We start from the raw sequence: 23,420 nt of genomic DNA on the forward strand, positions 1-23,420 counted from the left end.
TGTTCTAAACCTTGCCCTTGTGTGATCAGGAGCTGAAGATTTGAAGGGACAGTGTGTATTATTTGAACACTAGACGTCACTGTATTGTGTAAAGCACCCCAAAACGAGCGCTAAAAACTAAAAAACACAAGGAAGAACATAAACTACTGCAACTTAAAGAGACCGAACCACTCAATTTTTCTTCTCATTTTTTGCCCAGCTTTTCAGAAGGTTTTTGGGTTTTGGGGGTACTCGTAGCAGCAAGATGACGTCAACTCCCTCGAGCTGAGCCTCATGTCATGTTAAATACTGTACATACAAATTCCGTGATCTCCGAGTATTAAAAAAAAGGACACTTATATGATATATGTTTGCCTATCATTAAAATCAACATATTTTTTTATGATGGATTGTTTTACCACTAGGAGGCACTAAACAATACACAATGTGCCTTTAATTTCTCAAAATAATTTTTGTGTTTAGTTTTATACTATGTGTTTTAAAGTTAAAAGAGGAAATATTACTAATTAAGTTTAATTTCATACAATAATAAGACATTTTGGAATACAGTCATCATAACTCATGGTTTTGCTATTTCAGGATTTGCAAGATACATTGTGTTCTGCATTTGTGTTGGATAAACTGTCCCAAAAATAGTAGTTATACGTCATAGATAAACAAACATTTACAGTATCACAGTTCACGAATCTATCTTAGGGGTACAACTTCCTGTGTTGCATCTTGAGGAAGTATATATTCGACTTACGAAAAATGGTAGATTCTAATATTTTTTTACGTCGAAAAATATCCGGACATTGCCGTAAGTAAGATTTTGCATTGTGTGCTACATTTTACGAGTACAGGACATTACTGTAGTGCTTCTTAATATACTTTCATTTGCTAAACGAACGCTTTGGCATGTAAATATGTTTTTTCCTTTGATTGAAATGCATTGTAGAGTATTTACCAGTAATTGTAAAAAGATTAAAAAACCATTAAAGGATTTATCCAAAGGGTTCATTTTGGAACCCATTCCAGCGATAATCGATGGATCACTTTTTTGGGATATGTAGCAAATTTTACTTTCCAATCAGTATTGCTGATTAGTTTACAAGTGTCACAATTTTTACGCTGTGCCTTGAAACTTTTCAAGAGTACAATCCATGCTTTCAGCAAACACTGCAGTGAAGAATAAATGTGAGAAAGGTGAGTAAATGACAAAGAGCCAAAGGAGCACGTCAGGAGTAAGATGCATGCGTATGCCAGGATGACAGAGAAAGACCGATACCAGGAAAGTGCCTCAACAAAGAACGTCACTGTCAAAGTCTGTATGTACAAGTGAGTGTTGTTTGTTCGTTTCTCACTTGGCGGCGTCCTTGCGAAGCTGCTCGTGCCTCATGAGGAGCTGCTTCCTCTCCTTGAAGGCTTTACGGACTGTGTAGCCTTTATAGACGGCCTGGATGGAGGCAGCAGCAATGTCTTGGATGGCGGCAATGGAAAGAGCCCCATGCTCCAGCATGAACTGAGTCACCTCGCTGTGGCCTCCTAAAAGCGCATAATCCAGCGGCGTGTACCTGCAAGTAAACACGGTTTATCGTCACTTAAAGGGGGTTTGAAGGTCAACTTAAGGTTGTTATTGTCTTCAATGCCTCACCTTTGCTCAGTGTTCTCCATGTGGTTGGGAAAGGCGCTGTAGCCTAGCAGCAGCTTTACCGCATCCAGGTAGCCGTTATTGCATGACCAGTGGAGAGCGGTACGCCCCTGGTGGGAAAAAAGGTGTAATGTGTGTATAGATAAAAATCTATATAGTAGTGAAGGGATTCAACAGATATGACATTTACCTCCTTGTCCTGTATGTTTGGATCAGCGTGTTTCTCGATCAGAACAGCCATGCATGTGATGTAGCCACCGTAAGCAGCACACTGCAGAGGAGTCCGTCCTGCTTGGTCCTGCCACACAGATCGGATCATAAAACTACCGTAAATTCCGGACTATAGAGCGCACCCGATTATAAGCCGCACCCACCACATTTTAAGAGGAAAACCGATTTTATACATACACAAGCCGCACCTGTATATAAGCAGCACGCGCCCACATTTAAACATGTAACACAAACACAAAATTAACCCAAACCCGACTTCAAGTCCCACGATTGAAACTAAATGTGGGGTTTTTGGGGTTTTAAGGGTTATTGTTCTATCTTCGTTATTCATTATCCATTATCCGTTATCGGTCAGTTCATAATACGCTACAAAGCCGAGGAGTTACTCTCAGCCAAAAGGCCAAGCTAAGGTCCTAGCCCTAAAGCCTTGCTGAGATCATTGCGAATGCAGTGCACAATCCTGGAATCTTGGTCGGCATCGATTGAAACTAAATGTTTTTTTTTGGTTTGAACAAATTTATTGACACTAAAAACAGAAAACAATCATGACAATCTCAACAGCAATTAAGCACATTCACAATATTATATTGCAATATTACGTTTTTAACAGCAAACACAAAGTGAGGTTTGAACAAACCTTCTCGAAAATCAAACATATTCACAATTTCATTATATAACATCTTTGTTAGTGTCAATAGATCCGTCCAGGCCAAAGTCGATTGTCCTCGGTCTGAACAAATCCACCGACACCAACAGCAGCAAAACACAGCCATCAAGCATATTCACATTTTTTTTATATTTGACAATATGACGTGACGATATGACGTTTTAACATTTTTTCCTGACATTTTCAACATCAATTAAACAATTTCAGAGTTATTTTCTTTTAACAGTAGTTAACCAGCGTGTAAAAGGCAATACTATTGTGCAAGGGCATAGCTCTGCCATCCCACCCTCCCAAGCAGCATTCTTCCAGTCCTCTGTGTGGGTCCTTTCCATTCTGCGTGGGTCCTCTCCCTTCTGGGTTCCACAACCCAGGCCGTTGCTGCCGGGACTCCCACAGTGTAGCTCCGGCTCCCCCCTCCGGGTGGGTACAGACGAGTCTTCTTTATGGCTGCGTCCTAGGCCCGCCGCTCGCAGATTGTATGGTATCTGCAGCCATTTGGAGCACAGCCACGGGGGGGATCTGCCTGCACCTCCATACCAGCAGGTTTCTGGAGGTCCAGATGGCGTCCTTGATGGCGGCGAGAGTGAGCCAGTCCCTGGCAAAGTCGTTCCGATGCCTCCTCGACTGACTCACCCCGTAAAGCACGTACTGTGCATCAGGGACCTCTCCTGCTGGCAAGTCCGGGAACTTTCCTAGTTGTTCGGCCATTGTCCACAAGACCTTGGCAGCGCTGCACTCACAAAAAAGGTGCCTCACCGACTCCTGGGCGCCACAGCCAGGTCGAGGGCACGTCGAAGTCGCTGACATTCCTCGGTGGTGCATTACAGCTCTGACTGGGAGAACTTCATGAGCCACCATCCATGACAAGTCTCGTAGTCTGTTTGGGAGGGCAGGATGATTGACGTTGCTCCAAACCGTTGTGGATTCGCCAAACGCAAGCCCCCGCACAGGGCTTACTGTAGCTCGCTCTTGCACAATAGCAAATGTCCTTCATTAAAGTCCACAGTCCAAAAAACACAGCTGGCAAAATGAACGGAAAATGATACTGGTACTTAAGGTTTGATGCAGACCTGCAGAGTCCGGGTCCCGTTGTAAGTAATCCAAGGAAAAAAGTGTATATTTCCAAAGGTAAGGGTGGGAAAAATATATCAGATGAACACATTTACTCACTCCTTTTTCTTTAACCAACTTTTTACCCCCTCTTCTTTCCTTGTCTGTCCCTCACCTTTAGCGGTCCCCACTTAAACTCGGCACCCCGCGTTTGTTCCGCCCCTCATTTTTCGTTCACCCGTGCAAAACATATCAGAATAAGTGTATAAAATAAATACAAATAAATACATTAAAGATCTATACAGTTGCAAATACGTATTATACATGGGTTACACATATTTACAAAGAAAGACGGTACACCGAGAGAGTTTTCAAAGGTTTAATAATAATAATATAGCTTTGACAGGGCAGTTAATGGTAGCAACACTCGAGCGCTGCTAGCGGCCGTTAGAAAAATTACATAAATTGGCCGCATCACTGAATAAGCCGCAGGGTTGAAAGTTAGGGAAAAAGTAGCGGCTTATAGTCCGGAATTTACGGTACTAGGATGGCTGCTGTTTAAGAGGATATCAGTCACAAGATAGAACTAGGTAGACTACCTGAAAAATGTAGCAATCTTCTAACAACAATACGAGACACATGGATAAAAAACAGCTCACAGTACGATGCAGCCCACGATAATAATCATAGGGTACCAGTGCCAATAAAAAGCACAATTATGTTTTTAAAGGCTGAACATTTTCTTCTCAAACTGGGTCTTATTACATTATGCACCGAAATGACTTCTTATGCACAGCGTGTGCTATCTGTAGGGAGTGCCAGAAGACTTAAAACAAAATAAGTGCCATGTGAAGTTATAGTAGTCTCTATTTTCTCTTTAAGTGGGCTGGCTTGAGAAAAAAAAATTGTTAACATTTTTGGAACCTGCCATGCTCATTTAAAAACCTCACATCACATCACCTGTACATTGGGACTGATCCCGTTCTCCATTAGGATCTGGCAGACCTCAGCGTTCCCTCCCAGAGCAGCCCAGTGGAGAGCAGTGTGACCGTCCACATCTACTAAATCCACACGTGCGGTGCCTTCAAAACGAAAAAAAATAATAATAATAAAAAGAGAAATACTTTACCATACAGTGCCTAGCGGAAGTAACGGCTCCCCAAGAAGTTCTTGCCATTTTGCCACATTCCAGGCCTCAAACTTAAAGCTAAAAAACTGAAAATATTTTCCAATAATCAACATGTGAGACACAATCAGGAACCAAACTATTTCACCATTTTATATTATATTAACAACGACTCTAGAAATTCCCTGATCACTTCTGAATGATCCAATGTCTAACTAAATGACTAACAATGACAAACGAGTGCACCAATGTGTCATAGTCTCAGTTTGAATGCACCTGCTTTGTGATAGGCTCTCAGGACTGTGAAAGGAGAACAGACTACATTATGAGAACCAGAAAAAAAACAGGCCATGGATAAAGTTGGGGAAAAGTTCAAAACAGGAATGGATACAAAAAGATTTCGCAACATTTACACATCTCTGGAGCACTGTGCGAGAGATAAAATCAAAAAGGAGAAAGCACAAAATCACTGCAACCCAACGAAGACCTGGGCGTCCCTCTAAACGTCCGGTCCAAACAAGGAAAAAACTAATCAGAGAAGCAAACAAAGGCCCATGATCATATTGGATGACCTGCAGGCATACGCTACTGAAGTGGGGCAATCTGTACATTAGACAACTATTAGTCCTACTCTGCATAAATCTGCCCTTTGTGGAAGAGTAACCAGAAGAAATCCCTGCATTTGCAAAAAGCCACATGGGAGACATAAATAACATATGGAACAAGGTGGTCTGGTCAGATGAGAACAAAATTGACCGTTTTGGGCTGAATGCAAAGAGTTACATTTGGCGTAAGAGTAACACTGAAAACACCATCCCAAATGTCAAACATGGTGCTGGCAGCCTCATGCTCTGGGTTTGCTTTTTTTCAGAAGGGACTGGGAAGATTGTTAGAGCTGATAAAAAGATGGATAGAACCAAATACAGGGCAATTCTGACCGAAAATCTGTTGGAATCTGCAAGAGACCTAAGAATGGGGCGCAGGTTCACTTTCCAAAAACATAACAACGCTTTACATAAAAACAAAATCTACAATGGAATGGTTTCAAACTAACAATATGAAGGAGTGGCAAAGCCAAAGTCAAGACCTAAATTCTATAGAGCATTTGTGGAAAGATCTGTAAAATGCTGTGCACAATTGATCACCATCAAGGCTTAAGCAACTTGAGTTGTTTTGCAAAGAAAATGGACAAATATGTATCTGGCTGTAATCGCAGCAAAAGGAGGTTGTATGAACACAAAGGGGGACAATATTTTTGCAACACCTAACTTTACAATTTTTGTTTGTTCGTGCAATAAAAAATACTGAATAAATTTGCTTTCGTTTCACGATTGCGTCTCACATGTTGTTGATTCTTAGAAAATATTATCAGATTTCTTTATCTATAGGTTTGATGCCTAACATATAGCAAGAAATCAAAAAGTTCCCTTGGGGGCCAAGACTGAAGACTCCCGTTACAGCCCACTATCACCTTTGATGAGTGTTAAGATGACGTCCCTGTGTCCCATCTCGCAGGCACGAAACAGCGGAGTGTGCTTCATGACATCCAAAGAGTCTACCATGGCGCCCCTGTCCAACAGCAACTTGACCGTGCTCACGTGGCCGGAAAGGGAGGCCGCATGCAGAGCTGTAGGGACAATATACATAAACATTCCTCAGGAAAATTTAATACTGGAACTGTAAACGTATTTGTGATTTACAGTGTAATGCAGTATAGGTGTGTGTGGGGATTTACCCAAGTTGTCCAATAATTAATCATTTGAAAAATATCGCTGACAAGAAGCGCAAAGCATTGGTTGCAGCGGAATCAAACCGGTTTCTCGGCTGTGAGAGTGCTAAATCCTAATCACTGGTCCACCAGTTATACAGTCGACATACAAAAAGGCATTAGACTTTATCTCCCGATCACACTGTTTTAACTCCCGGTGCCATTCAGAAGTCTTTTTCTGTGACACATACATCACTGGTGACCATGATTCGGCACGCTTACCACCGCGACCCGGGTTCATTTCCCGTTGCTTCCAACCACAAAGTTCGATCTAAGAAAAAGTGAAACAAAATGTTATACCGATTTATTATACAAAATTAGGGGTGCACGTTATGCACGAGCGTGCTGCCTACAGTAAAATACTGTCATTTTGGGTTATACAGTAAAACACTGTGATTATTGTTTCGACAGTAGGGATCAATTTAGTCCCATTAAAAAACTGATGATGTGTAGTGCTCTTTGATTGGATGAGAATAAATTCAAACATTTTTCTGCTGAGTGCATATACTTTATTGTTCGGCCATCTGTTGCCTTCACCATGGGTTTGATTTAGCCTCTATCTCTTTGGGTGTATTACATTCTGTGATGCAGTGTGGGGAGAGATGGGGGTATGTTTTTATTGTTTACATGATGAGTTCAGTACCCTGAATGCATTTTATTATGTGAATAGTGCTATACAAATAAATTTGGATTTGATATTGGAGAAATGTGATTTGAAAAAGCCAAATGCTATATCTGTCTAAGCTATGTTATGAACGACTTTTCTCACTCAAACTTATCAGTAATTAAATACCCCGAAGAAGAAATCCACTTCCTCTTCCTCGTTCGTGTGTAAACGTTCTATACTGTATCTCCAGCGCGCTAAGAACTTTGACAGTTTTATTGTTTAATATATCGTGTATCCAGTCAATATGCTTGGTGTAAAGTGTAAATAAATGGCGAGGCGTTCCTTTTGAAATAAGTAAGCTTGATGCGGTTAAGAAAATGGTTGGATCGCTTTTTTTCAGCCACTTTTTACCACGGAGGAGGAAGTCGCCTAACTGTTGAAGCTCATCTCCTAAAAATAAGTTAAACTTAACTCTATTTATCTTTATAGAGAATATAACTTCAGGAAATGTTTATTTCAGACGAATGATCTTCGGTATGGTTACTATTAATATATACCGCTCTCACGTTATCTAGCTTGCAAATGTACCGTAAAATCCGGACTATAGAGTGCACCTGATTATAAGCCACACGCACCACATTTTGCAGACATTATTGGTTTTGTCCGTACACAAGCCGCACCTGTATATAAGCCGCATGCGCCAACATTTAAACATGTAACGCAGTCACAAGTTTATCCCTAACCTGACTTTAGGTGCAGCGATTGTAACTGCAAATATAGAACACAATCCATCCACCACAATCGGCAACATGAACGGAAAATGATACCGGTAGTTAGAATTTAATGCAAACCTTTAAAGTCCAGGTCCCGTTGAAAGTAATCCAACGAAAAAAATGTATATTTCCAAAGTTAAGGGTGGGAAAAATATATATCCACTATTGTCCGCTGCAACAACAAAGAGATTTAACTCAGCTTTACCCCACTTCCCGTCAGCCCGCGTTTGCTCCGCCCCTTCTTTTTGATTCGCTCGTAGAAAACATATCACAATAAGTCTCTAAAATAAATACATTACAAAAATATACAGTTGCAAATACATATTATACATGGTTACACATATTTACAAAGAAAGACGGTACACCGAGAGAGTTTTCAAAGCTTTAATAATAATAATATAACCTTCATCCAAACCGTGCCTGTGAAAGGTACCACCACGCTACTCGTAACACGCTCGCAACGCACAAAGCGTAGCTGGTAAAAAAAGCCGTACCGCAATTGCGAAATTCACGGTAAAACGTCCTCGTCTTTCTCCTCGTAACTGTTGCCATCAAGGGCGTCTTCCTCATAATCGGAACGAACCTCTGTCCTCTGTCATACGGACAATTCGAACATAAACTAAGAGGATGCAGTCTACTTTAGCGCACAATTCCACCGGTCTAAATTTTACCTTTTGTACTCGAGTGCCGCTGGTGGACGTTAGAAAAATTCCATAAATTGGCCGCTTCACTGAATAAGCCGCAGGGCTGAACATTTGGGAAAAAAGTAGCGACTTATAGTCCGGAATTTACGGTACATAAACAATTATGCCCAGGCTCGACATGCCCATTTCACATACAAGAGTCCATTAGACGTCATGTGTGAATTTAAAAAGAGGACAGGGCTTTTTAGTTTTTGCTGAAACGTTCGTTTCCCTTCCTCCCACTTGTCTTAAGAGGAATCCCCTTTGAGGAGCTGCAAGCCACACACTTGACAAGCCAAGCAAACATAGTAAAACGGAATGTAACATATGTTAGAGCTTATTGACCAGGCATCTTATTTTTGCGGAACTCACCGGTCCCCCCATACTTGTCGGCCATGTTGATGTCAATGTGAGGCGTGAGAGCTAACATGGTCCGGATGACATCATCGCTGCCCTTGCCGGCGGCCCACATGAAAGCTGTCCTGCCTTCCAGGTCGGGCTCGTCTTTCACTGACGGGTGGGAGAGAAAAACGCCAACTGTCTCCTATTTTCACCCAAAAAATATAAGTTATGTAGTGATCTGGAGATATGAAAAAAATTACAGGTTCCAAATTCTTGGGATTTACCCATTGCATTCTCAGATTGCCCGCTCCAAAAGCAATGATAAAAACGGAAAATCCAACTCCCATATGGATATTTTCCGTCCAGATTTAACCTCAAAAAGCTTTATGTATTTGGATGGAATGCTAGGCATGGCATGTGAATGACTTCTAAAATAATGCTGTAGATATCGGCTAACTGAGCACTTTCTTGAAAAGAAATACCTAAAAAGAAAGTGTCAGAACCAGAACTGAAACAGGATACAATTACGTGACGTTCACCACAAGTTTTATTGAAAGAGAGAGAAAGGGCTGCGTCCACGATCCGGTGTTCGCTGGACGCGGGAAGTAAGTCGCTCTTGGATTCGGACTGTGATCCGAACACGGAAGTGGCTCTTCCGTAGTGAGCAATGGCAGTGTCAGGGACGGAAAAACTGGTAGGTAGCCGGGGCTGGGAGAGCAAGACGTGGTCGGGTCGGAAATGAGTCGGAAGCCAGAATGGGAGAGTAGACATAGTCGGGGACAAAAAGAGGTCGGAAGCCGGGACGGGAAGAGAGACGTGGTCAGGATCAAAACGGGACAGACGGGAGTAAAAACAGGACAGGTGGGAGTCAGGGTTGAAAAAGGCTTGCCTAGTATACACTGAGGTTCGCAGACGGACTGACAACAGGGGACTGACATGAATGGGTTCAAATAGTGACAGGGAGCCAATCAGAACCCGCGGCGGTTGGCGCCAAATGAGCGGGCACAGGTGATTCACATCAGTAATCATGAGACAAAGTCATAAGTCAGACAGTATTTTGTATATTTTCCAAGTTGAAGAAAATGAGCACTTTTAGATCTCTGTGCTTTTGACCTAGAAAAAAACCCCTAAGCCATGCATACATACAAGTCTACATACACAATCTTAATCCTCAAAAATAATTTGTATAAGACTCCTAGTGTTTAAAACAAATTTTAGGGGTCCCCAAAATGTAAGCAAAAGCTAAAATGGACACAGGAATTTACTGAAATGACATGCACACATACTGTTATTATATTTGACTTTTCTTGACATTCGGTTTATACAAATATAACAACAGGTTTATTGGTTGACTGATGTATCAATGCAGATTTTTTTCAAAGGACAGTGTGTTGTTTAGCACCTCTTAAGTTTAAAATACGCCATTAATTAAAAACAAATTAATATTGATTCAAACAATACCTCAATATACTCAATGTATGATATAAACGTGCATTTAAAGAAAATACTTGGAGGTTAAGAAAATTTGCTTTAATTTCACATAACATAAGCCTCACCTAAGACTGAATTGACATAATTGTCTGAGGCTGGGCAAAAAAATTAGAATTAAACAAATGGTGCTTTTTGGCCATGTGAAGTCTCCGTAGTTTGTATTCACCTTTCTGATTTTTAGCACTTATTTCCGGTTGCACTCCTAAAAATAGCAACATCCGGTGGTCAAATAATACCTCCTTTTTAGTTCGATCAAAATCAGCCAATGCCTTATGAAATAAAAAACTAAAGAAATACAAATGAAATCAATTACAGACGCTGCCCTACTTACGAACGAGCGTTCTTAAGTTGAATTTGTTCGTAAGTTGCTTTAGGGCTATATTTTGTATGTGTAAGGTTTGCATACGTAACCTGTATTGCTTTGTACTAAAAAAAAACATTTCATAAAATAATACGTTCTATAAAGATAAATAAAGTTAAGTTTAACTTACTTTTAGAAGATAAGCTTTAACGTGGTAAAAAGTGGCCGAATAGAAGCGATCCAACCGTTTTCTTAACAGCATCAAGCTTTCTTATTCCACTTTCATTTCAAAATAAACAGCTCGCCTCTTCTTTACACTTTACACCAACCATATTGAATGGATGCACAAGATATTAAACAATAAAAATGTCAAAGTTCTCAGCGCGCTGGAGATACATTATAGAATGTTTACACACGAACTAGGAAGAGGAAGCGGATTTCTTTTTCGGGGTGGATGCTGGGTGACCTCTCACAGCGCCAAACGCCAGTAGCGGCGGAAAGAAGCACTACGGGAATGTCCTCTACTCGGAAAAACGTGCACACAATGCACAATCTTATTTACAGCAATGTCTGGTTATTTTTCGACATCCCGAAAAAAATGTTCGAATCTACCGTTTTTCGTAAATCGAATGGTCGTACGTAGGGGAGCATCTATACTTTGAAAATTGTGCTCAATGTTTTGCTATAGAACAACATAATAAAGGTGATTGAATGTTGTGTGTGTTAAAAAAGATATATTGATTCAGATCAAATCTGTATGTAACATTTCAGGATCGGGGCAAAACTACTTTAAAGGATCAAAGTATAGGACATATACCAACATTTCATGCATACATGTAGTTCAAACCTATCATTTATTTTTGCCTGTTGACTTACAGCGTTGTTACTCTGTGCTCCATAGTGCAAAGGTGTCGCTCCCTGGCTGTCTGAGGGAATGGTGCCTGAAGTATTCCTCTCTAGCAACAAGTGGACAATCTTTGCGTGACCTGTGAACACAAAAACAACGTGAAGTCACACAGAGTCATACAAATTCCAGAATACACTCCAGCAGCAGCAGAGTCAACAATGTTATAAAGCCCTCCTCTGACCCTGGTCATCACCTCTTTTACCTGCTGCCGTGTGGTAGGCACTATGGGTCGCTTAAAAGAAAAAACACAGGCTAAGTAACAATTTCTTCCCCAGGGCCATCACTACACTAAAGAAGCGCACAAGACAGTAAAATATATATATATATGCGGTATCTTGCTTATGTATTGAAAGATGGGTATTCATCCATCTATCCATCCATCCATTATCTGCACCGCTTATCCTCAGTAGGGTCACGGGGGTGCCGGAGCCCATCCCAGCCATCCTTGGGCAGTGGACACCCTGAACTGGTTGCCAGCCAGTCGCAGGGCACACAGGGACAGACAATTCGCTCGCCCATTCACACCTAGGGACAATTTGGACCAGGCAATTAACCTAACATGCATGTTTTTGGAATGTGGGAGGAAACCGCAGAAACCCACGCAAGCACGGGGAGAACATGCAAACTCCACACAGGGGGTTCGATCTCATGACCTCAGAACTGTGCCGCACACGGGCTAACCACTGCGCCGCCATGCAGCCCTAACTTGTTAATATTTTTGCCTATTTATCCTGACATTCTTTCTTACGTGTTTATCCCTGGAGTCCCATGTCTAATGTTGTTGTAAATAATGTTTACTACGATGTTATCAATGACAATAAAGACAATTCTAATTCAAATTAATTTTCTTTTCAAAGAAATTGATGTGGCATGGCCAAATTTCCCATGATATTGGTGCCTGTGGAACGCATTCCAGAAACGAAAAAAAATTATAGTACTTTTTCAATAACAAGTACTGTAGCGCATTAATAATTTCATTTTATAACCTATTTGTTGTTACAACATGGTGTGTTACTCAGCTACTTTTTAAGGACAGATCTTAAAAGGTCTTCTGTTCTTGGATAGCAACGAACAAACCCAATCCGCCAGCAACATGCTGCTGAACGGAACATCGAAAGGTGGGCGTGTTTATATTTACCTACACAATACAACTGGATATAGTTACAGTGGCGCTGACTCATGCAGTTTGAGAATGTGTAATTTCTCCCTACTGATTTTGTGATATTCTCCCTACATTACATTCTTGCATCCATGTTGGATTTACAACTATAAAGTGAAATACTGAAATCAGGATGTCAATTTATATGCGCATATTTGTTTGTGTGTCACTAGTGGTGAATGGTAGGCAGTGCATGGGGAAAAGGGCGTCCCTTACAATGGAACAACAAAATCAATGGGGCAAGTGAGCACAGAATGTACAGTAAATGAGTGCTGAATTTTGTTTCCTATATTTGGAAAATTACTTTTGCAATACACCATTCTGTAGAAATAAACGAAACGTCTTGGACAGTACCCAGAAATGGAGAAGGAAATCTTTGAGTGGTTTTAAGCCCAGAGACTAAATGGATATGAAGTATCTCGGTTAAGTGTTCATTTACAAGTTCTCAAGGTTGCAGAAGCTGAGAAATATGAGGGGTTCACCGCTTCTACATGTGTTTGTACACGATTTCTCTTATGTCTTTTGTCATATGGCTAATTTTAAAGCAGTTTTGGGAGGCAGCTTCAATATGAGTAGATACGCTAATTTGTTACAAGATTGTTACTTCCAGTTATCTGATTCCTTTTTTTCAGTAACATACCAAACACTGTTTGCTGATAGGTGAAAAGATTGAGAAAAAACGTTGATTAAACTAATCCAATTAACCATATTGGGATGACCCAACATGCCTGCTTGTAGTACAAGCAAGTGGATTGTCTTTCTTACAACCCTCGCCTTTTGAAAAAAATATTTAAGACTTTACATTCTATACACAATCACCAAGAGTAGTGACCTACAAAACTTAAAACCTAGAATTTCAGAAGATCATTTTGACCCGCTGTAGGTAGGCCACCCCCGGGGTTGGGTAGGGTTACTTTAACTGGATTACTTTCAATTACTTTTGGATTACTCCAATACCAAATATGCTAATAAAAGACAAAAGAAACTAAATATGAATAAAACTACTAAATTTTGTGCAGGCTTGGGGAGTAACGGAATACATGGAACGGCAAAAATTATGTTGGCAAGCTGTTTGGATTTATTTTCATTTTGTTTCTGTCGCATTTTATGTTAGTTTTGCCGGAGGTCAAAGAGATCAAAGCCAGGAGAGAAAGCTTACCACGTGTTGTGAGTAATAATTTTATTCATATTTAGTTTCTTTTGTCTTTTATTAGCATATTTGGTATTGGAGTAATTCAAAATTAATTAAAAGTAATCCAGTTAAAGTAACGCTACCCAACCCTGCCCACACCGACATAAACTGACAGGGTTGGGTAGGGTTACTTTAACTAGATTACTTTCAATTACTTTTGGATTACTCCAATACCAAATATGCTAATAAAAGACAAAAGAAACTAAATATGAATAAAACTACTAAATTTTGTGCAGGCTTGGGGAGTAACGGAATACATGGAACGGCAAAAATGATGTTGGCAAGCTGTTTGGATTTATTTTCATTTCGGTTCTGTCGCATGTTAGTTTTGCCGGAGGTCAAAGAGATCAAAGCCAGGAGAGAAAGCTTACCACGTGTTGTGAGTCATAATTTTATTCATATTTAGTTTCTTTTGTCTTTTATTAGCATATTTGGTATAGGAGTAATCCAAAATTAATTAAAAGTAATCCAGTTAAAGTAACCCTACCCAACCCTGCCCACACCGACATAAACTGACAAGCTACAATGGTAAAGAACACAAATATGGAGTGTGTCAGATTACCGAGCAGTGCGGCCCAATGCAGCGGTGTTCGAAAGAGGTTGTCGTAAGCAGTCACGTTGCATCCGTTGTAAGATGTAAGAACCTCCACCACCGCCTCATTCCCGTCGGCGACTGCAAAATGCAATGGTGTCCGACCTTCATAGTCTTGCCAGTTCAGCAGGGACTCGGTGGGAGCTGCTTCCTATGCACACACACAAAAACAAGACATTGAGGACTGGATTTGAATCTATTTGAATTTAAAGGTTAGGAGCGTTGTTTGAGGGGTTTTTGAAAAGTTCAAAGTTGAATATTTTCTCGATTGTATATGTGTTAATGCCCAGTTGAGTTCAAAATGCCCTTACATTCCCACCCCCACCCCACCGGACCTATATACGATTATCTTACTTTCACCAAAGCTGTTTGGCCAAAAAAACATTAGGGAGAGGGATTGGGTGGAGAGTAACATTGTTTGTCCCCGCTTTTTATTTTTCTATTTGTTGGGATAGCATGAAAAGGGTGAAAGTAAGAAGAGGCCTATTCCAAGTTCAAGCCCAAGAGCCAACCCAAAACCCCCAAAAACATGAAAAAGAAAAAGTTGATTTGAGCAGGTCAAAGAAAAACATACTTGTGCGCATCATGAATAAGCTGATTTAATGCTGCAATCATGATTTTAAGCCAGTAGATGGCAGCAGAAAATTACAAGCTCCAAATTCCATACAGCATAAAAGGTGGGGTGCATCGTTTGAGGTGTCCTTAGAAAGTTGAGAGTTAAATATTTTCTCTGTTATGTACGCGTTAACAATTCCCAACTGAGTTCAAAGAGCCCTTTATTTTTAATTGCGCCCCTCCAATTTTATCATATTTTTATCAGAGCTGTTCGGGGTAGAGCACATAAGTTTTGAGAAAAGAGGGACTGGGGGATGCCGGAGAGTTACTTCAACCTCGTCCATGCAGGGTTTTTATTTTATCAGGGTGGCATGAAAATTGTGAAAGTAAAAAGAGGCCAATTCCAAGTCCAAGAGCTAACCCAAAACTCAGAGAAAAAGGAGAAAAGTTTATTAGAGCGGGTCTAAGAAATACACATACTTGTACACGCAACATGAACAAATTGATTTAAGGCTGCAATCATGACAAGCTCCAAATTCTCTACAGCATAAAAGTGGGGTGGCATCGTTTGAGGTGTCCGTCGAAAGGTGAAAGTTAAATATTTGCTCTGTAAAGTATGTGTTAACAATGCCCAACTGAGTTCAAAGAGCCCTTATGCTTTATTTTCCATTGCACCTATCCAGTTTCATCTTATTTTAATCAGAGCTTTTCGAGGAAGAACACATAAGGATAGAGGAAAGGGGGCTGGGAGGATGCCGGAGAGTGACTTCATCCTTGTCCATGCAGGTTTCTTTTATCAAGGTAGCATGAAAATGGTCAGAGTAAGAAATGACCTTCTTCTAACAGAGTACAAACCCTAAGAAAGATGGAAAAAAAAAAGAGTTTAGCCAAGTGCATCCCAAAAATGCACATACTTACTCGAGCATCATGAATGAGTTGACTAATGCTACAATCATAACTTTAAACTAGGAGATGGCGGCAGAGAGTAACATGGTTTCAAATTTTGTACAGGACACAGAGTTAGTTCTGAATCTGGTACTATAAGGTGATATTTTGTTAAAAGTTTGACACACCACAAACTGTCCTTGACCAGGAGTAAAAGTAAAAAAAATTATGATCACCGAGTTTCCTATTTTAGAAAGTACAATGATGGATTTGTATTGAGACAATAAATACACCATAAATGTGCATTGACAAGAAACAAATAATTGCTTGTTTTTGATTAATCTAAATTTTTGTTTTGTTGATTAATGAATAATGTCACAAAAGACATTTTTGGTGGTGCTCCTTATAATATTGTACATCTAGATCACATGTGTCAAACACAGGGCCCGCGGGCCACATCCGGCCCCGCCGAGTAATCATGTCCGGCCCGCGAGACCATTTTACTTTATTATTATTAATGGCCCATTCTCCATCTCGTTCAAAACTTGAGCCAATAAACCTGTTCAAAGCCAAACCAAAACTGAAATTTCAAGCAGTACTTTACAGAATATATAGGGCACGTTTTCACTTCGATGTACAGTTAAAGTGCCACACAAAATAAAACTTGTTTTGGCTGTACAACGCTAAAGAATCCTTTACATAAAAGCTCACTATAGAATCTGTGTACAATGTTCAGATACTTTTTGATGAATCCACGGAACAAATTGTAAATACGCCAAAACACTGGAAGAGAACTTAAAGTTATTAGATTGGGTGAGTGGGAGGGATGGGTGGAGCTATGCAAAAAGTGCAAGCACTCCCTCCCATCTCTCGCCCTACTGCGTCTGCACTGTCCTCAGAATGCTGTGACGTTTTTACAAAATAACTGCTTGCATCTGGTTTTGAAACCAATATGTATGAAAAAAAAGGTCAAAATGAGTTTAACCGATCTTGAGTAATTGCAAGAAAGACAGGAACTTTTTGACAGGAGATATATTAAGGAGAGCAAAATCTTTTGGGATATTTACGTTTTTTTTAATATATACATTGACAAAGGAGCAAAGGAATTTGAATGTTATTTTAATGTTAAGTTGTTTAAGTTAAGTTCTAAGTTGTATAATTTAACAAGCTATTTTTATTTACAGCAAAATAATAAATACTGTATAAGTGATTTAAGGTTTAAATTTAATATTCTTGTCTGTTTTTATTCATATTTATGTTCCAAAAACATTCAGTTTAAGTGTGTTTAATAAATGTTTATCCTGGTTGGCCCGCGACCTTAAGTGTGTTTTGAATTTTGGCCCCTTGTGCAATTGAGTTTGACATCCCTGATCTAGATAGCTATCAATAGCTATCTAGATAGATAAATATATATCTATCCATCTAGAAAGCTATCTATCTATCTGCCTATCTGTCAAAATAGCTATCTATTTAGCTATCCGTCTATCCATATAGATAGCTGTCCATCTAGACAGCCATCTATCTAGCTATCTATCCGTCCAGATAGCCATGAACCTTAATACTCCCAATAAGCAGGTTAGCGCCTTACATGGCTGCATGGCCGCTATTGGGAAATGTAAAGCACATTGTAAAGCGCTTTGGGAAGTCTTCATTGACTTGAAAAGCGCTATATAAATGCAGATCATTTCATTTCATCTATCTAGATAGCTATCTATCCATCTACCAAAGCCATATCCCCCTCATGGGAAGTGGCTAGAGTGCAGAAAACACGGCATTAAAATCTTTGGTGATTCATTTGTTAATCTTTGAGTTGTTGAATATTTACCCCTTAACTGAAACCGTTCCTTTTCCCCACCTTACTCAAAGTGACATGCCATTTACGCCCCAACTTCTCCATGCTGCGTACCAGTATACAGCGGACAGTTTGCGTGGCGCTGGCCTCTTGGCTGTGTGCAGCCCAGTGCAGAGGGATCTTGCCCTCGCTGTCGGGGATTCCGATGTTGGAGTCGTGCTTGATGAGGAGGCGGACGTGCTCCGGTCGGTTATAAAACGCCGACCAATGCAGGGCGGTTTGCTGTTATGCGACACAAGCAGAACAGATGAAAGGCGTGAGATAGCGATGACGAACAGAGTCGGGAACAGTGAGGGCCCTTGTGGCCCGGCAGCTTTGAGCGATTCTATTACGCAAATGAAAAATACTCCGCCGAGAAATGTGAGGGTGAGTGTCAACACAAAGCTCACATTGACGTTGGGGCCGAGAAGCAACCCAGATAACGGCTCAATGAAAGCGGCTTGCTGTCATCTGACATGATAACGCATATTGGATCGATACAAAACTAACTATTGATGTCACACTTGGGTGTCAACACACAAGAGAGACTGTGTCCTTGCAGCCACAGACACTTAGCTCCACTGCGACAAAAGCACGCGTATGACCTTAAAATGATTTTGTTATTTGTTACACAGGTTTCATTTTCTCGTATAAAGGCGTGTTTTAAGATTCAAGATTCAAAGTGTTTATTGCCACATGCGCTAAAGAACCACGGTTCCTTGCACAATGTCACCTGTTCTAACTCCTTTGGCGCCAACTGCAACGGACTCTGATTGGCTCCCTGTCCCTATTTAAACCCACTCCTATCTGTCCCCTTTTGTCAGTCCGTCTGCTAACCTAGTATAACTCCTTGGTACCGGGTCAATAGTTGAGGAGCCATTGAAAATGAGGAGAGAATACATCAATTCATTTTGAGCTCGCAAGGACCGTAAAAAAACCTTTAAGATGCAAAAATTCCAACCTGTTCTAAAAGTCGGCCCCTGAGCCCTTTCTTGTGGTAATTGCCCTAAGTTACAATAAGCAGATCTGACCTAAGACACATGGAAATCAAAGAAGAGCAACATGATGGGTTAATAGTGACAAAGATGAAAACAGTGCATAATAGTCAAAATAACAAACAACAGTGCGCAATAAGCAACCTAAGTAATCTACTTAGCAGGTGTCTGATAGGCAAGCTTTTTTGACCCTGATTCCCACCTGTTTTTGCTCCTGTCTGTTCCCCGGCTTTTTTGATCCTGACCACGTCTACTCTCCTCTCCTGGCTTTCGACCCATTTCCGATCCCGACCACGTTTTTTGCTCTCATGTCCCGGCTACTGACCCGTTTTACCCTTTCCCAACACCGGCATCGCTCGCCAAGGAAGTCCCACTTCTGCGTTCAGAGCAACCTGCTTCCCGCGGAAGCTTATATAGCAGTGTAAATTTATTTTTCCCCTCAAATAACTCAAAATATATACATTAATAGCTAAACCCTTGGTAACAAAAGTGAGTACACCCTTGAGTAAAAGTTCCCAAAGCTTTTCAACATTTTGTACGGCCACCATGATTTTGCAGAACCACTTTAATCCTCCAGACCTTTGATTTCACCAGACTTCACAAATTGCCACTTGGAATGCTCTTCCACTCATCCATGACAAGAGTGAGCTGGGGGATATTCGAAATCTTGTGCTTCTCTACCTCCGCTCGAGGATGCCCCAAAGATTTCTATTGGATTTAGATCCGGAGACATGCTTGCCCAGTACATCCTCTTTACCCTTAGCCCCTTTAGAAAAGCCTTGGTCATCTTCGAAGTGTATTTGGGGTCATTGTCAGGCTGGAACATTGCCCTGCGACACAGTTTCTGGAGGGAGGGGATCATTCTCTCCTCCAGTATTTCACAGTACATCCTTAAGTTTGTCTTTCCCTTAACAAAATGCAACTTCCCAATTCCAGAGGATCTCATGCAGCCCCAAACCATGACATTCCCAACACCATGCTCTACTTTAGGCACGACACAAATATGTTTGTACTCCTCACCTGGTTGCCGCCACACATGCTTCACACCATCTGAGCCAAATAAATGAATCTTTGTCTCATCAGACCAGAAGATATATTTCCAGTAAGCCATGGCCCTTTGTTTATATACCGTAAATTCCGGACTATAGAGTGCACCTGATTATAAGCCGCACCCACCACATTTCAAGAGGAAAACCGATTTTGAACATACACAAGCCGCACCTGTATATAAGCTGCATGCGCCCACTCTTAAACATGTAACCCAAAACTAACCAAAACCCGACTTCAAGTCCCGCGATTGAAACTAAATGTCCTTCATTAAAGTCCACAGTCCAAAAATCACAGCCGGCAAAATGAACGGAAAATGATACCGGTAATTAAGGTTTGATGCAGACCTGCAGAGTCCGGGTCCCGTTGAAAGTAATCCAAGGAAAAAAAGTGTATTTTTCCAAAGGTAAGGGTGGGAAAAATATATCAGATGAACACATTTACTCACGCAACTCCTTTTTCTTTAACCAACATTTTACCCCCTCTTCTTTCCTTGTTTGTCCCTCACCTTTAGCGGTCCCCACTTAAACTCGGCACCCGCGTTTGTTCCACCCCTCATTTTTCGTTCACCCGTGCAAAACATATCAGAATAAGTGTCTAAAATAAATACAAATAAATACATTACAAAAATATACAGTTGCAAATACATATTATACATGGGTTACGCATATTTACAAAGAAAGACGATACACCGAGAGAGTTTTCAAAGCTTTAATAATAATAATATAGCTTTCATCCCAAACGGTGGCTGTGACAGGGCGCATTAATGGTAGCAACACTCGAGCGCCGCTGGCGGCCGTTAGAAAAATTACATAAATTGGCCGCATCACTGAATAAGCTGCAGGATTGAAAGTTAGGGAAAAAAGTAGCGGCTTATAGTCCGGAATTTACGGTACTTTTTTTCATTGTGTCAAAGCGATGAAAAATGACATCTCTGAAGAAATGTGAGGGGTGCACTCACTTTTGTGACATACTGTATGTTATTCTTGATACTGGTTGTTTTAGTAATTTCTTGTCACGCAAACCGAAAGCCATAAATCACAAGTATCACTTGCCCTTTCATGTGAGATGTTAAAATCGGGGAATTGGATCTTCACCGAAAAAAAGGTGTAATAGGAATGCTTGTTTTCATTGAGTAATTGAAGATTTTTCCTGGTAGTTTTAACAACTTCCCTAAAAGGCTTGTTTATCTGATTGTATCTTTACTTTATTGAATTGGACTGGTGCCTTTGCTTTGTTCAGAGTTCTGCTCATCCTCTTTCCTGGTCTCTTTCTAGGCCATCTCTTTTTCCTGGCATCTTTTCAATCTTGACCTCCTTTATTCAGTCCTTCATCCCCTTTGTTGCATCAGAAACTTGTATGTATCCTTACATTGTCACGATGACTCATCTGTGCCCGTTCGTTTGGCGCCAGCTGCTGCTGGTTACCTGGTTGGTTCCCCGTCCTACTTAAGCTCAGTCCTTTCACTCACCCGTGGTCAGTCCGTCAGCGAACCTCTGTTTTCACAAGGCAAGCATTTTAAATCCGACTCCCGTCGGTCCCGCTTTTCACCCGTTTTCCACTCGTCCGTTCCTGATTTCCCCGTTTGTCTCCTGCTTCAACCTGTTTTTGACCAGGACCATGCTTTGATCTCGCGTCCCGGCCAACGACCTGTTTTTTGACCACGACCATGTTCTGATCTCCCGTCCCAGCTAACGACCTGTTTTTCCGGGCGTTTATGCTTGTGTGGAATAAATGCTAATTTTTCAATCTCTAGTCTATGATAGTTCGTGACTCTTTGGGACAGGCGCATCAAACAAATGGCCCGCACGCTGGATCCAGCCCACTGGATGAAATAATCTGGCCCACCATAAATTATTGATTATGTCAAAAAGGAAGTTTTTCTCCAAGTAATTTCTATCAAAAGTTAAGATTTTTGTTGTTTTTTAACCAAATGCTCTCTGTGGCTGCTAGAAGGTAAGTGTTGTGTTTGTATAGCGTGGTGAGTTGGTTCAGGTGTAAAATTCCATTCACTATATTGTTGAAATAAAAAATATTTTTCCCCATTTTTGGTGAATAAATGTGTGGTGTTTGGAAAAAGTCCATTGTTATTTTTGATTATAATATGTAGGGTAAGTTACTAAAGCAGTCTGAATGATAAAGTGTAATACTGAAAAACTAAGCTCAAGATTTGGTGTTGTCCTTTTACTGATACTGCCTTGGAACAGAAAGTCTGGATCCGGTTCCAGAGTCAAACTGAGTCTGACACCCCTGCTTCAAGGTTTCTGTAAAAAAAAAAAAAAAAAGATGTGTTTTGGTGTGCTTGATAAATTACAGATTGTTCTTATGTGGACCCTAACTAGGGGAAAAGGTTTGGAACCTTCTGGTTTGTAACCACTAGAACCGCTTTCTTCCATCTTCGCAACATTGCTAAAATTCGTCCTATACTGTCTCAGTCGGATGCGGAGATTATAATTCATGCGTTTGTTACCCCCCGTCTCGATTACTGTAATGCACTACCCTCCGGTCTCCCGAAGTCCAGAATCAAGAGTCTACAGCTAGTACAAAATGCTGCAGCGAGGCTTTTAACTAGGACAAAAAAGTCCGATCACGTCACGCCAATTTTGGCTAACCTGCATTGGCTCCCTGTTAGCCTAAGATGTGATTTCAAGGTTCTCTTAGTATTATACAAACTCATATATGGACTTGCTCCCTCATATCTTTCAGATCTGATTTCCCCCTATGTTCCAGTCCGAAGCCTTCGTTCTAAAGGCGCCGGTCTACTGGTGATCCCAAGAGCCAAGAAGTGTTCCGCAGGTTCGAGAGCGTTCTCCATTCGGGCCCCGGTGCTGTAGAATGCTCTTCCCCCTGAGATTCGATCTGCAAACTCAGTGAAAATGTTTAAATCTAAGCTTAAAACACACTTCTACTCTATAGCATATGAATAACCTATACTTTTCTTGAACAATATCTCTGTATTATTTGTGATTGCAACATCCTTTGCTGTCTGGTAATCCTGAAAGGGGCATACCACATGTGCGGTCCCTTCTCAAGGTTTCTTCATTTTCCTCATGTTGAGGTTTTTGAGTTTTTCCTTGCCCTCATGTTGGTTCCAGATCAGGGGATGGTGTAATAATAGTCTGAAAAAATAGTCTGTGTAATAACCTGTGAAGCCCTTTGAGACTCTTTGTGATTAAGGGCTATGCAAATAAAAATGACTTGACTTAACTTAACCACCAATAAACTGGGATCAAATTGATCTTATTAGTTTATTGGTCCATTTTTTTTCAGGCTTTTTTTTTTTTTTAATCCAAGTGTTTTTCAAGTGTGTGATAAATGCCGACTACTCAGCATCCAGCACAGTCCAGACATTCCCCAATTTGTGATTTCTTCCCCTCCATATTTGTTACCTTGTTCTTGTCCTGTGTATCGACCTCCCCGGGTCCGATGTGTTTGAGCAGCAACGCCAGGGCCTTCGGGGAAGGGTGTCGTGTGGCGAGGTGCAGCGGCGTCATCTCTTCCAAGTCCTTCTGCAGCCAGTTGGCGTGTCGAGAAAGAAGCAGCTTGAGGAAACGGACATTTCCCTGCAGTTCATGAAAAGGAAAGATT

General features: G+C 40.9%; 1 protein-coding gene across 1 annotated transcript in view; it reads right to left on the reverse strand.

The window, feature by feature from the left end:
* invs (inversin) overlaps nt 1–23,420 on the reverse strand; it is a 72,966-nt gene that overhangs the window by 21,363 nt on the left and 28,183 nt on the right. Inside the window, exons 5-14 of the mRNA XM_088327217.1 lie at nt 23,222–23,395; nt 17,866–18,033; nt 14,490–14,670; nt 11,546–11,655; nt 8,908–9,079; nt 6,176–6,331; nt 4,539–4,660; nt 1,821–1,928; nt 1,634–1,740; nt 1,344–1,553 (exon numbers count right to left, since the gene is read on the reverse strand). Of these exons, the coding sequence (XP_088183343.1) occupies nt 1,344–1,553; nt 1,634–1,740; nt 1,821–1,928; nt 4,539–4,660; nt 6,176–6,331; nt 8,908–9,079; nt 11,546–11,655; nt 14,490–14,670; nt 17,866–18,033; nt 23,222–23,395 (1,508 nt within the window). The remainder of the gene's footprint in view (nt 1–1,343; nt 1,554–1,633; nt 1,741–1,820; nt 1,929–4,538; nt 4,661–6,175; nt 6,332–8,907; nt 9,080–11,545; nt 11,656–14,489; nt 14,671–17,865; nt 18,034–23,221; nt 23,396–23,420) is intronic.

The sequence above is a fragment of the Urocampus carinirostris genome, chromosome 2 (genome assembly GCF_059441175.1).
Source record: "Urocampus carinirostris isolate Australia breed hairy pipefish chromosome 2, RoL_Ucar_1.0, whole genome shotgun sequence".
In the NCBI taxonomy this organism is placed as follows: domain Eukaryota; kingdom Metazoa; phylum Chordata; class Actinopteri; order Syngnathiformes; family Syngnathidae; genus Urocampus; species Urocampus carinirostris.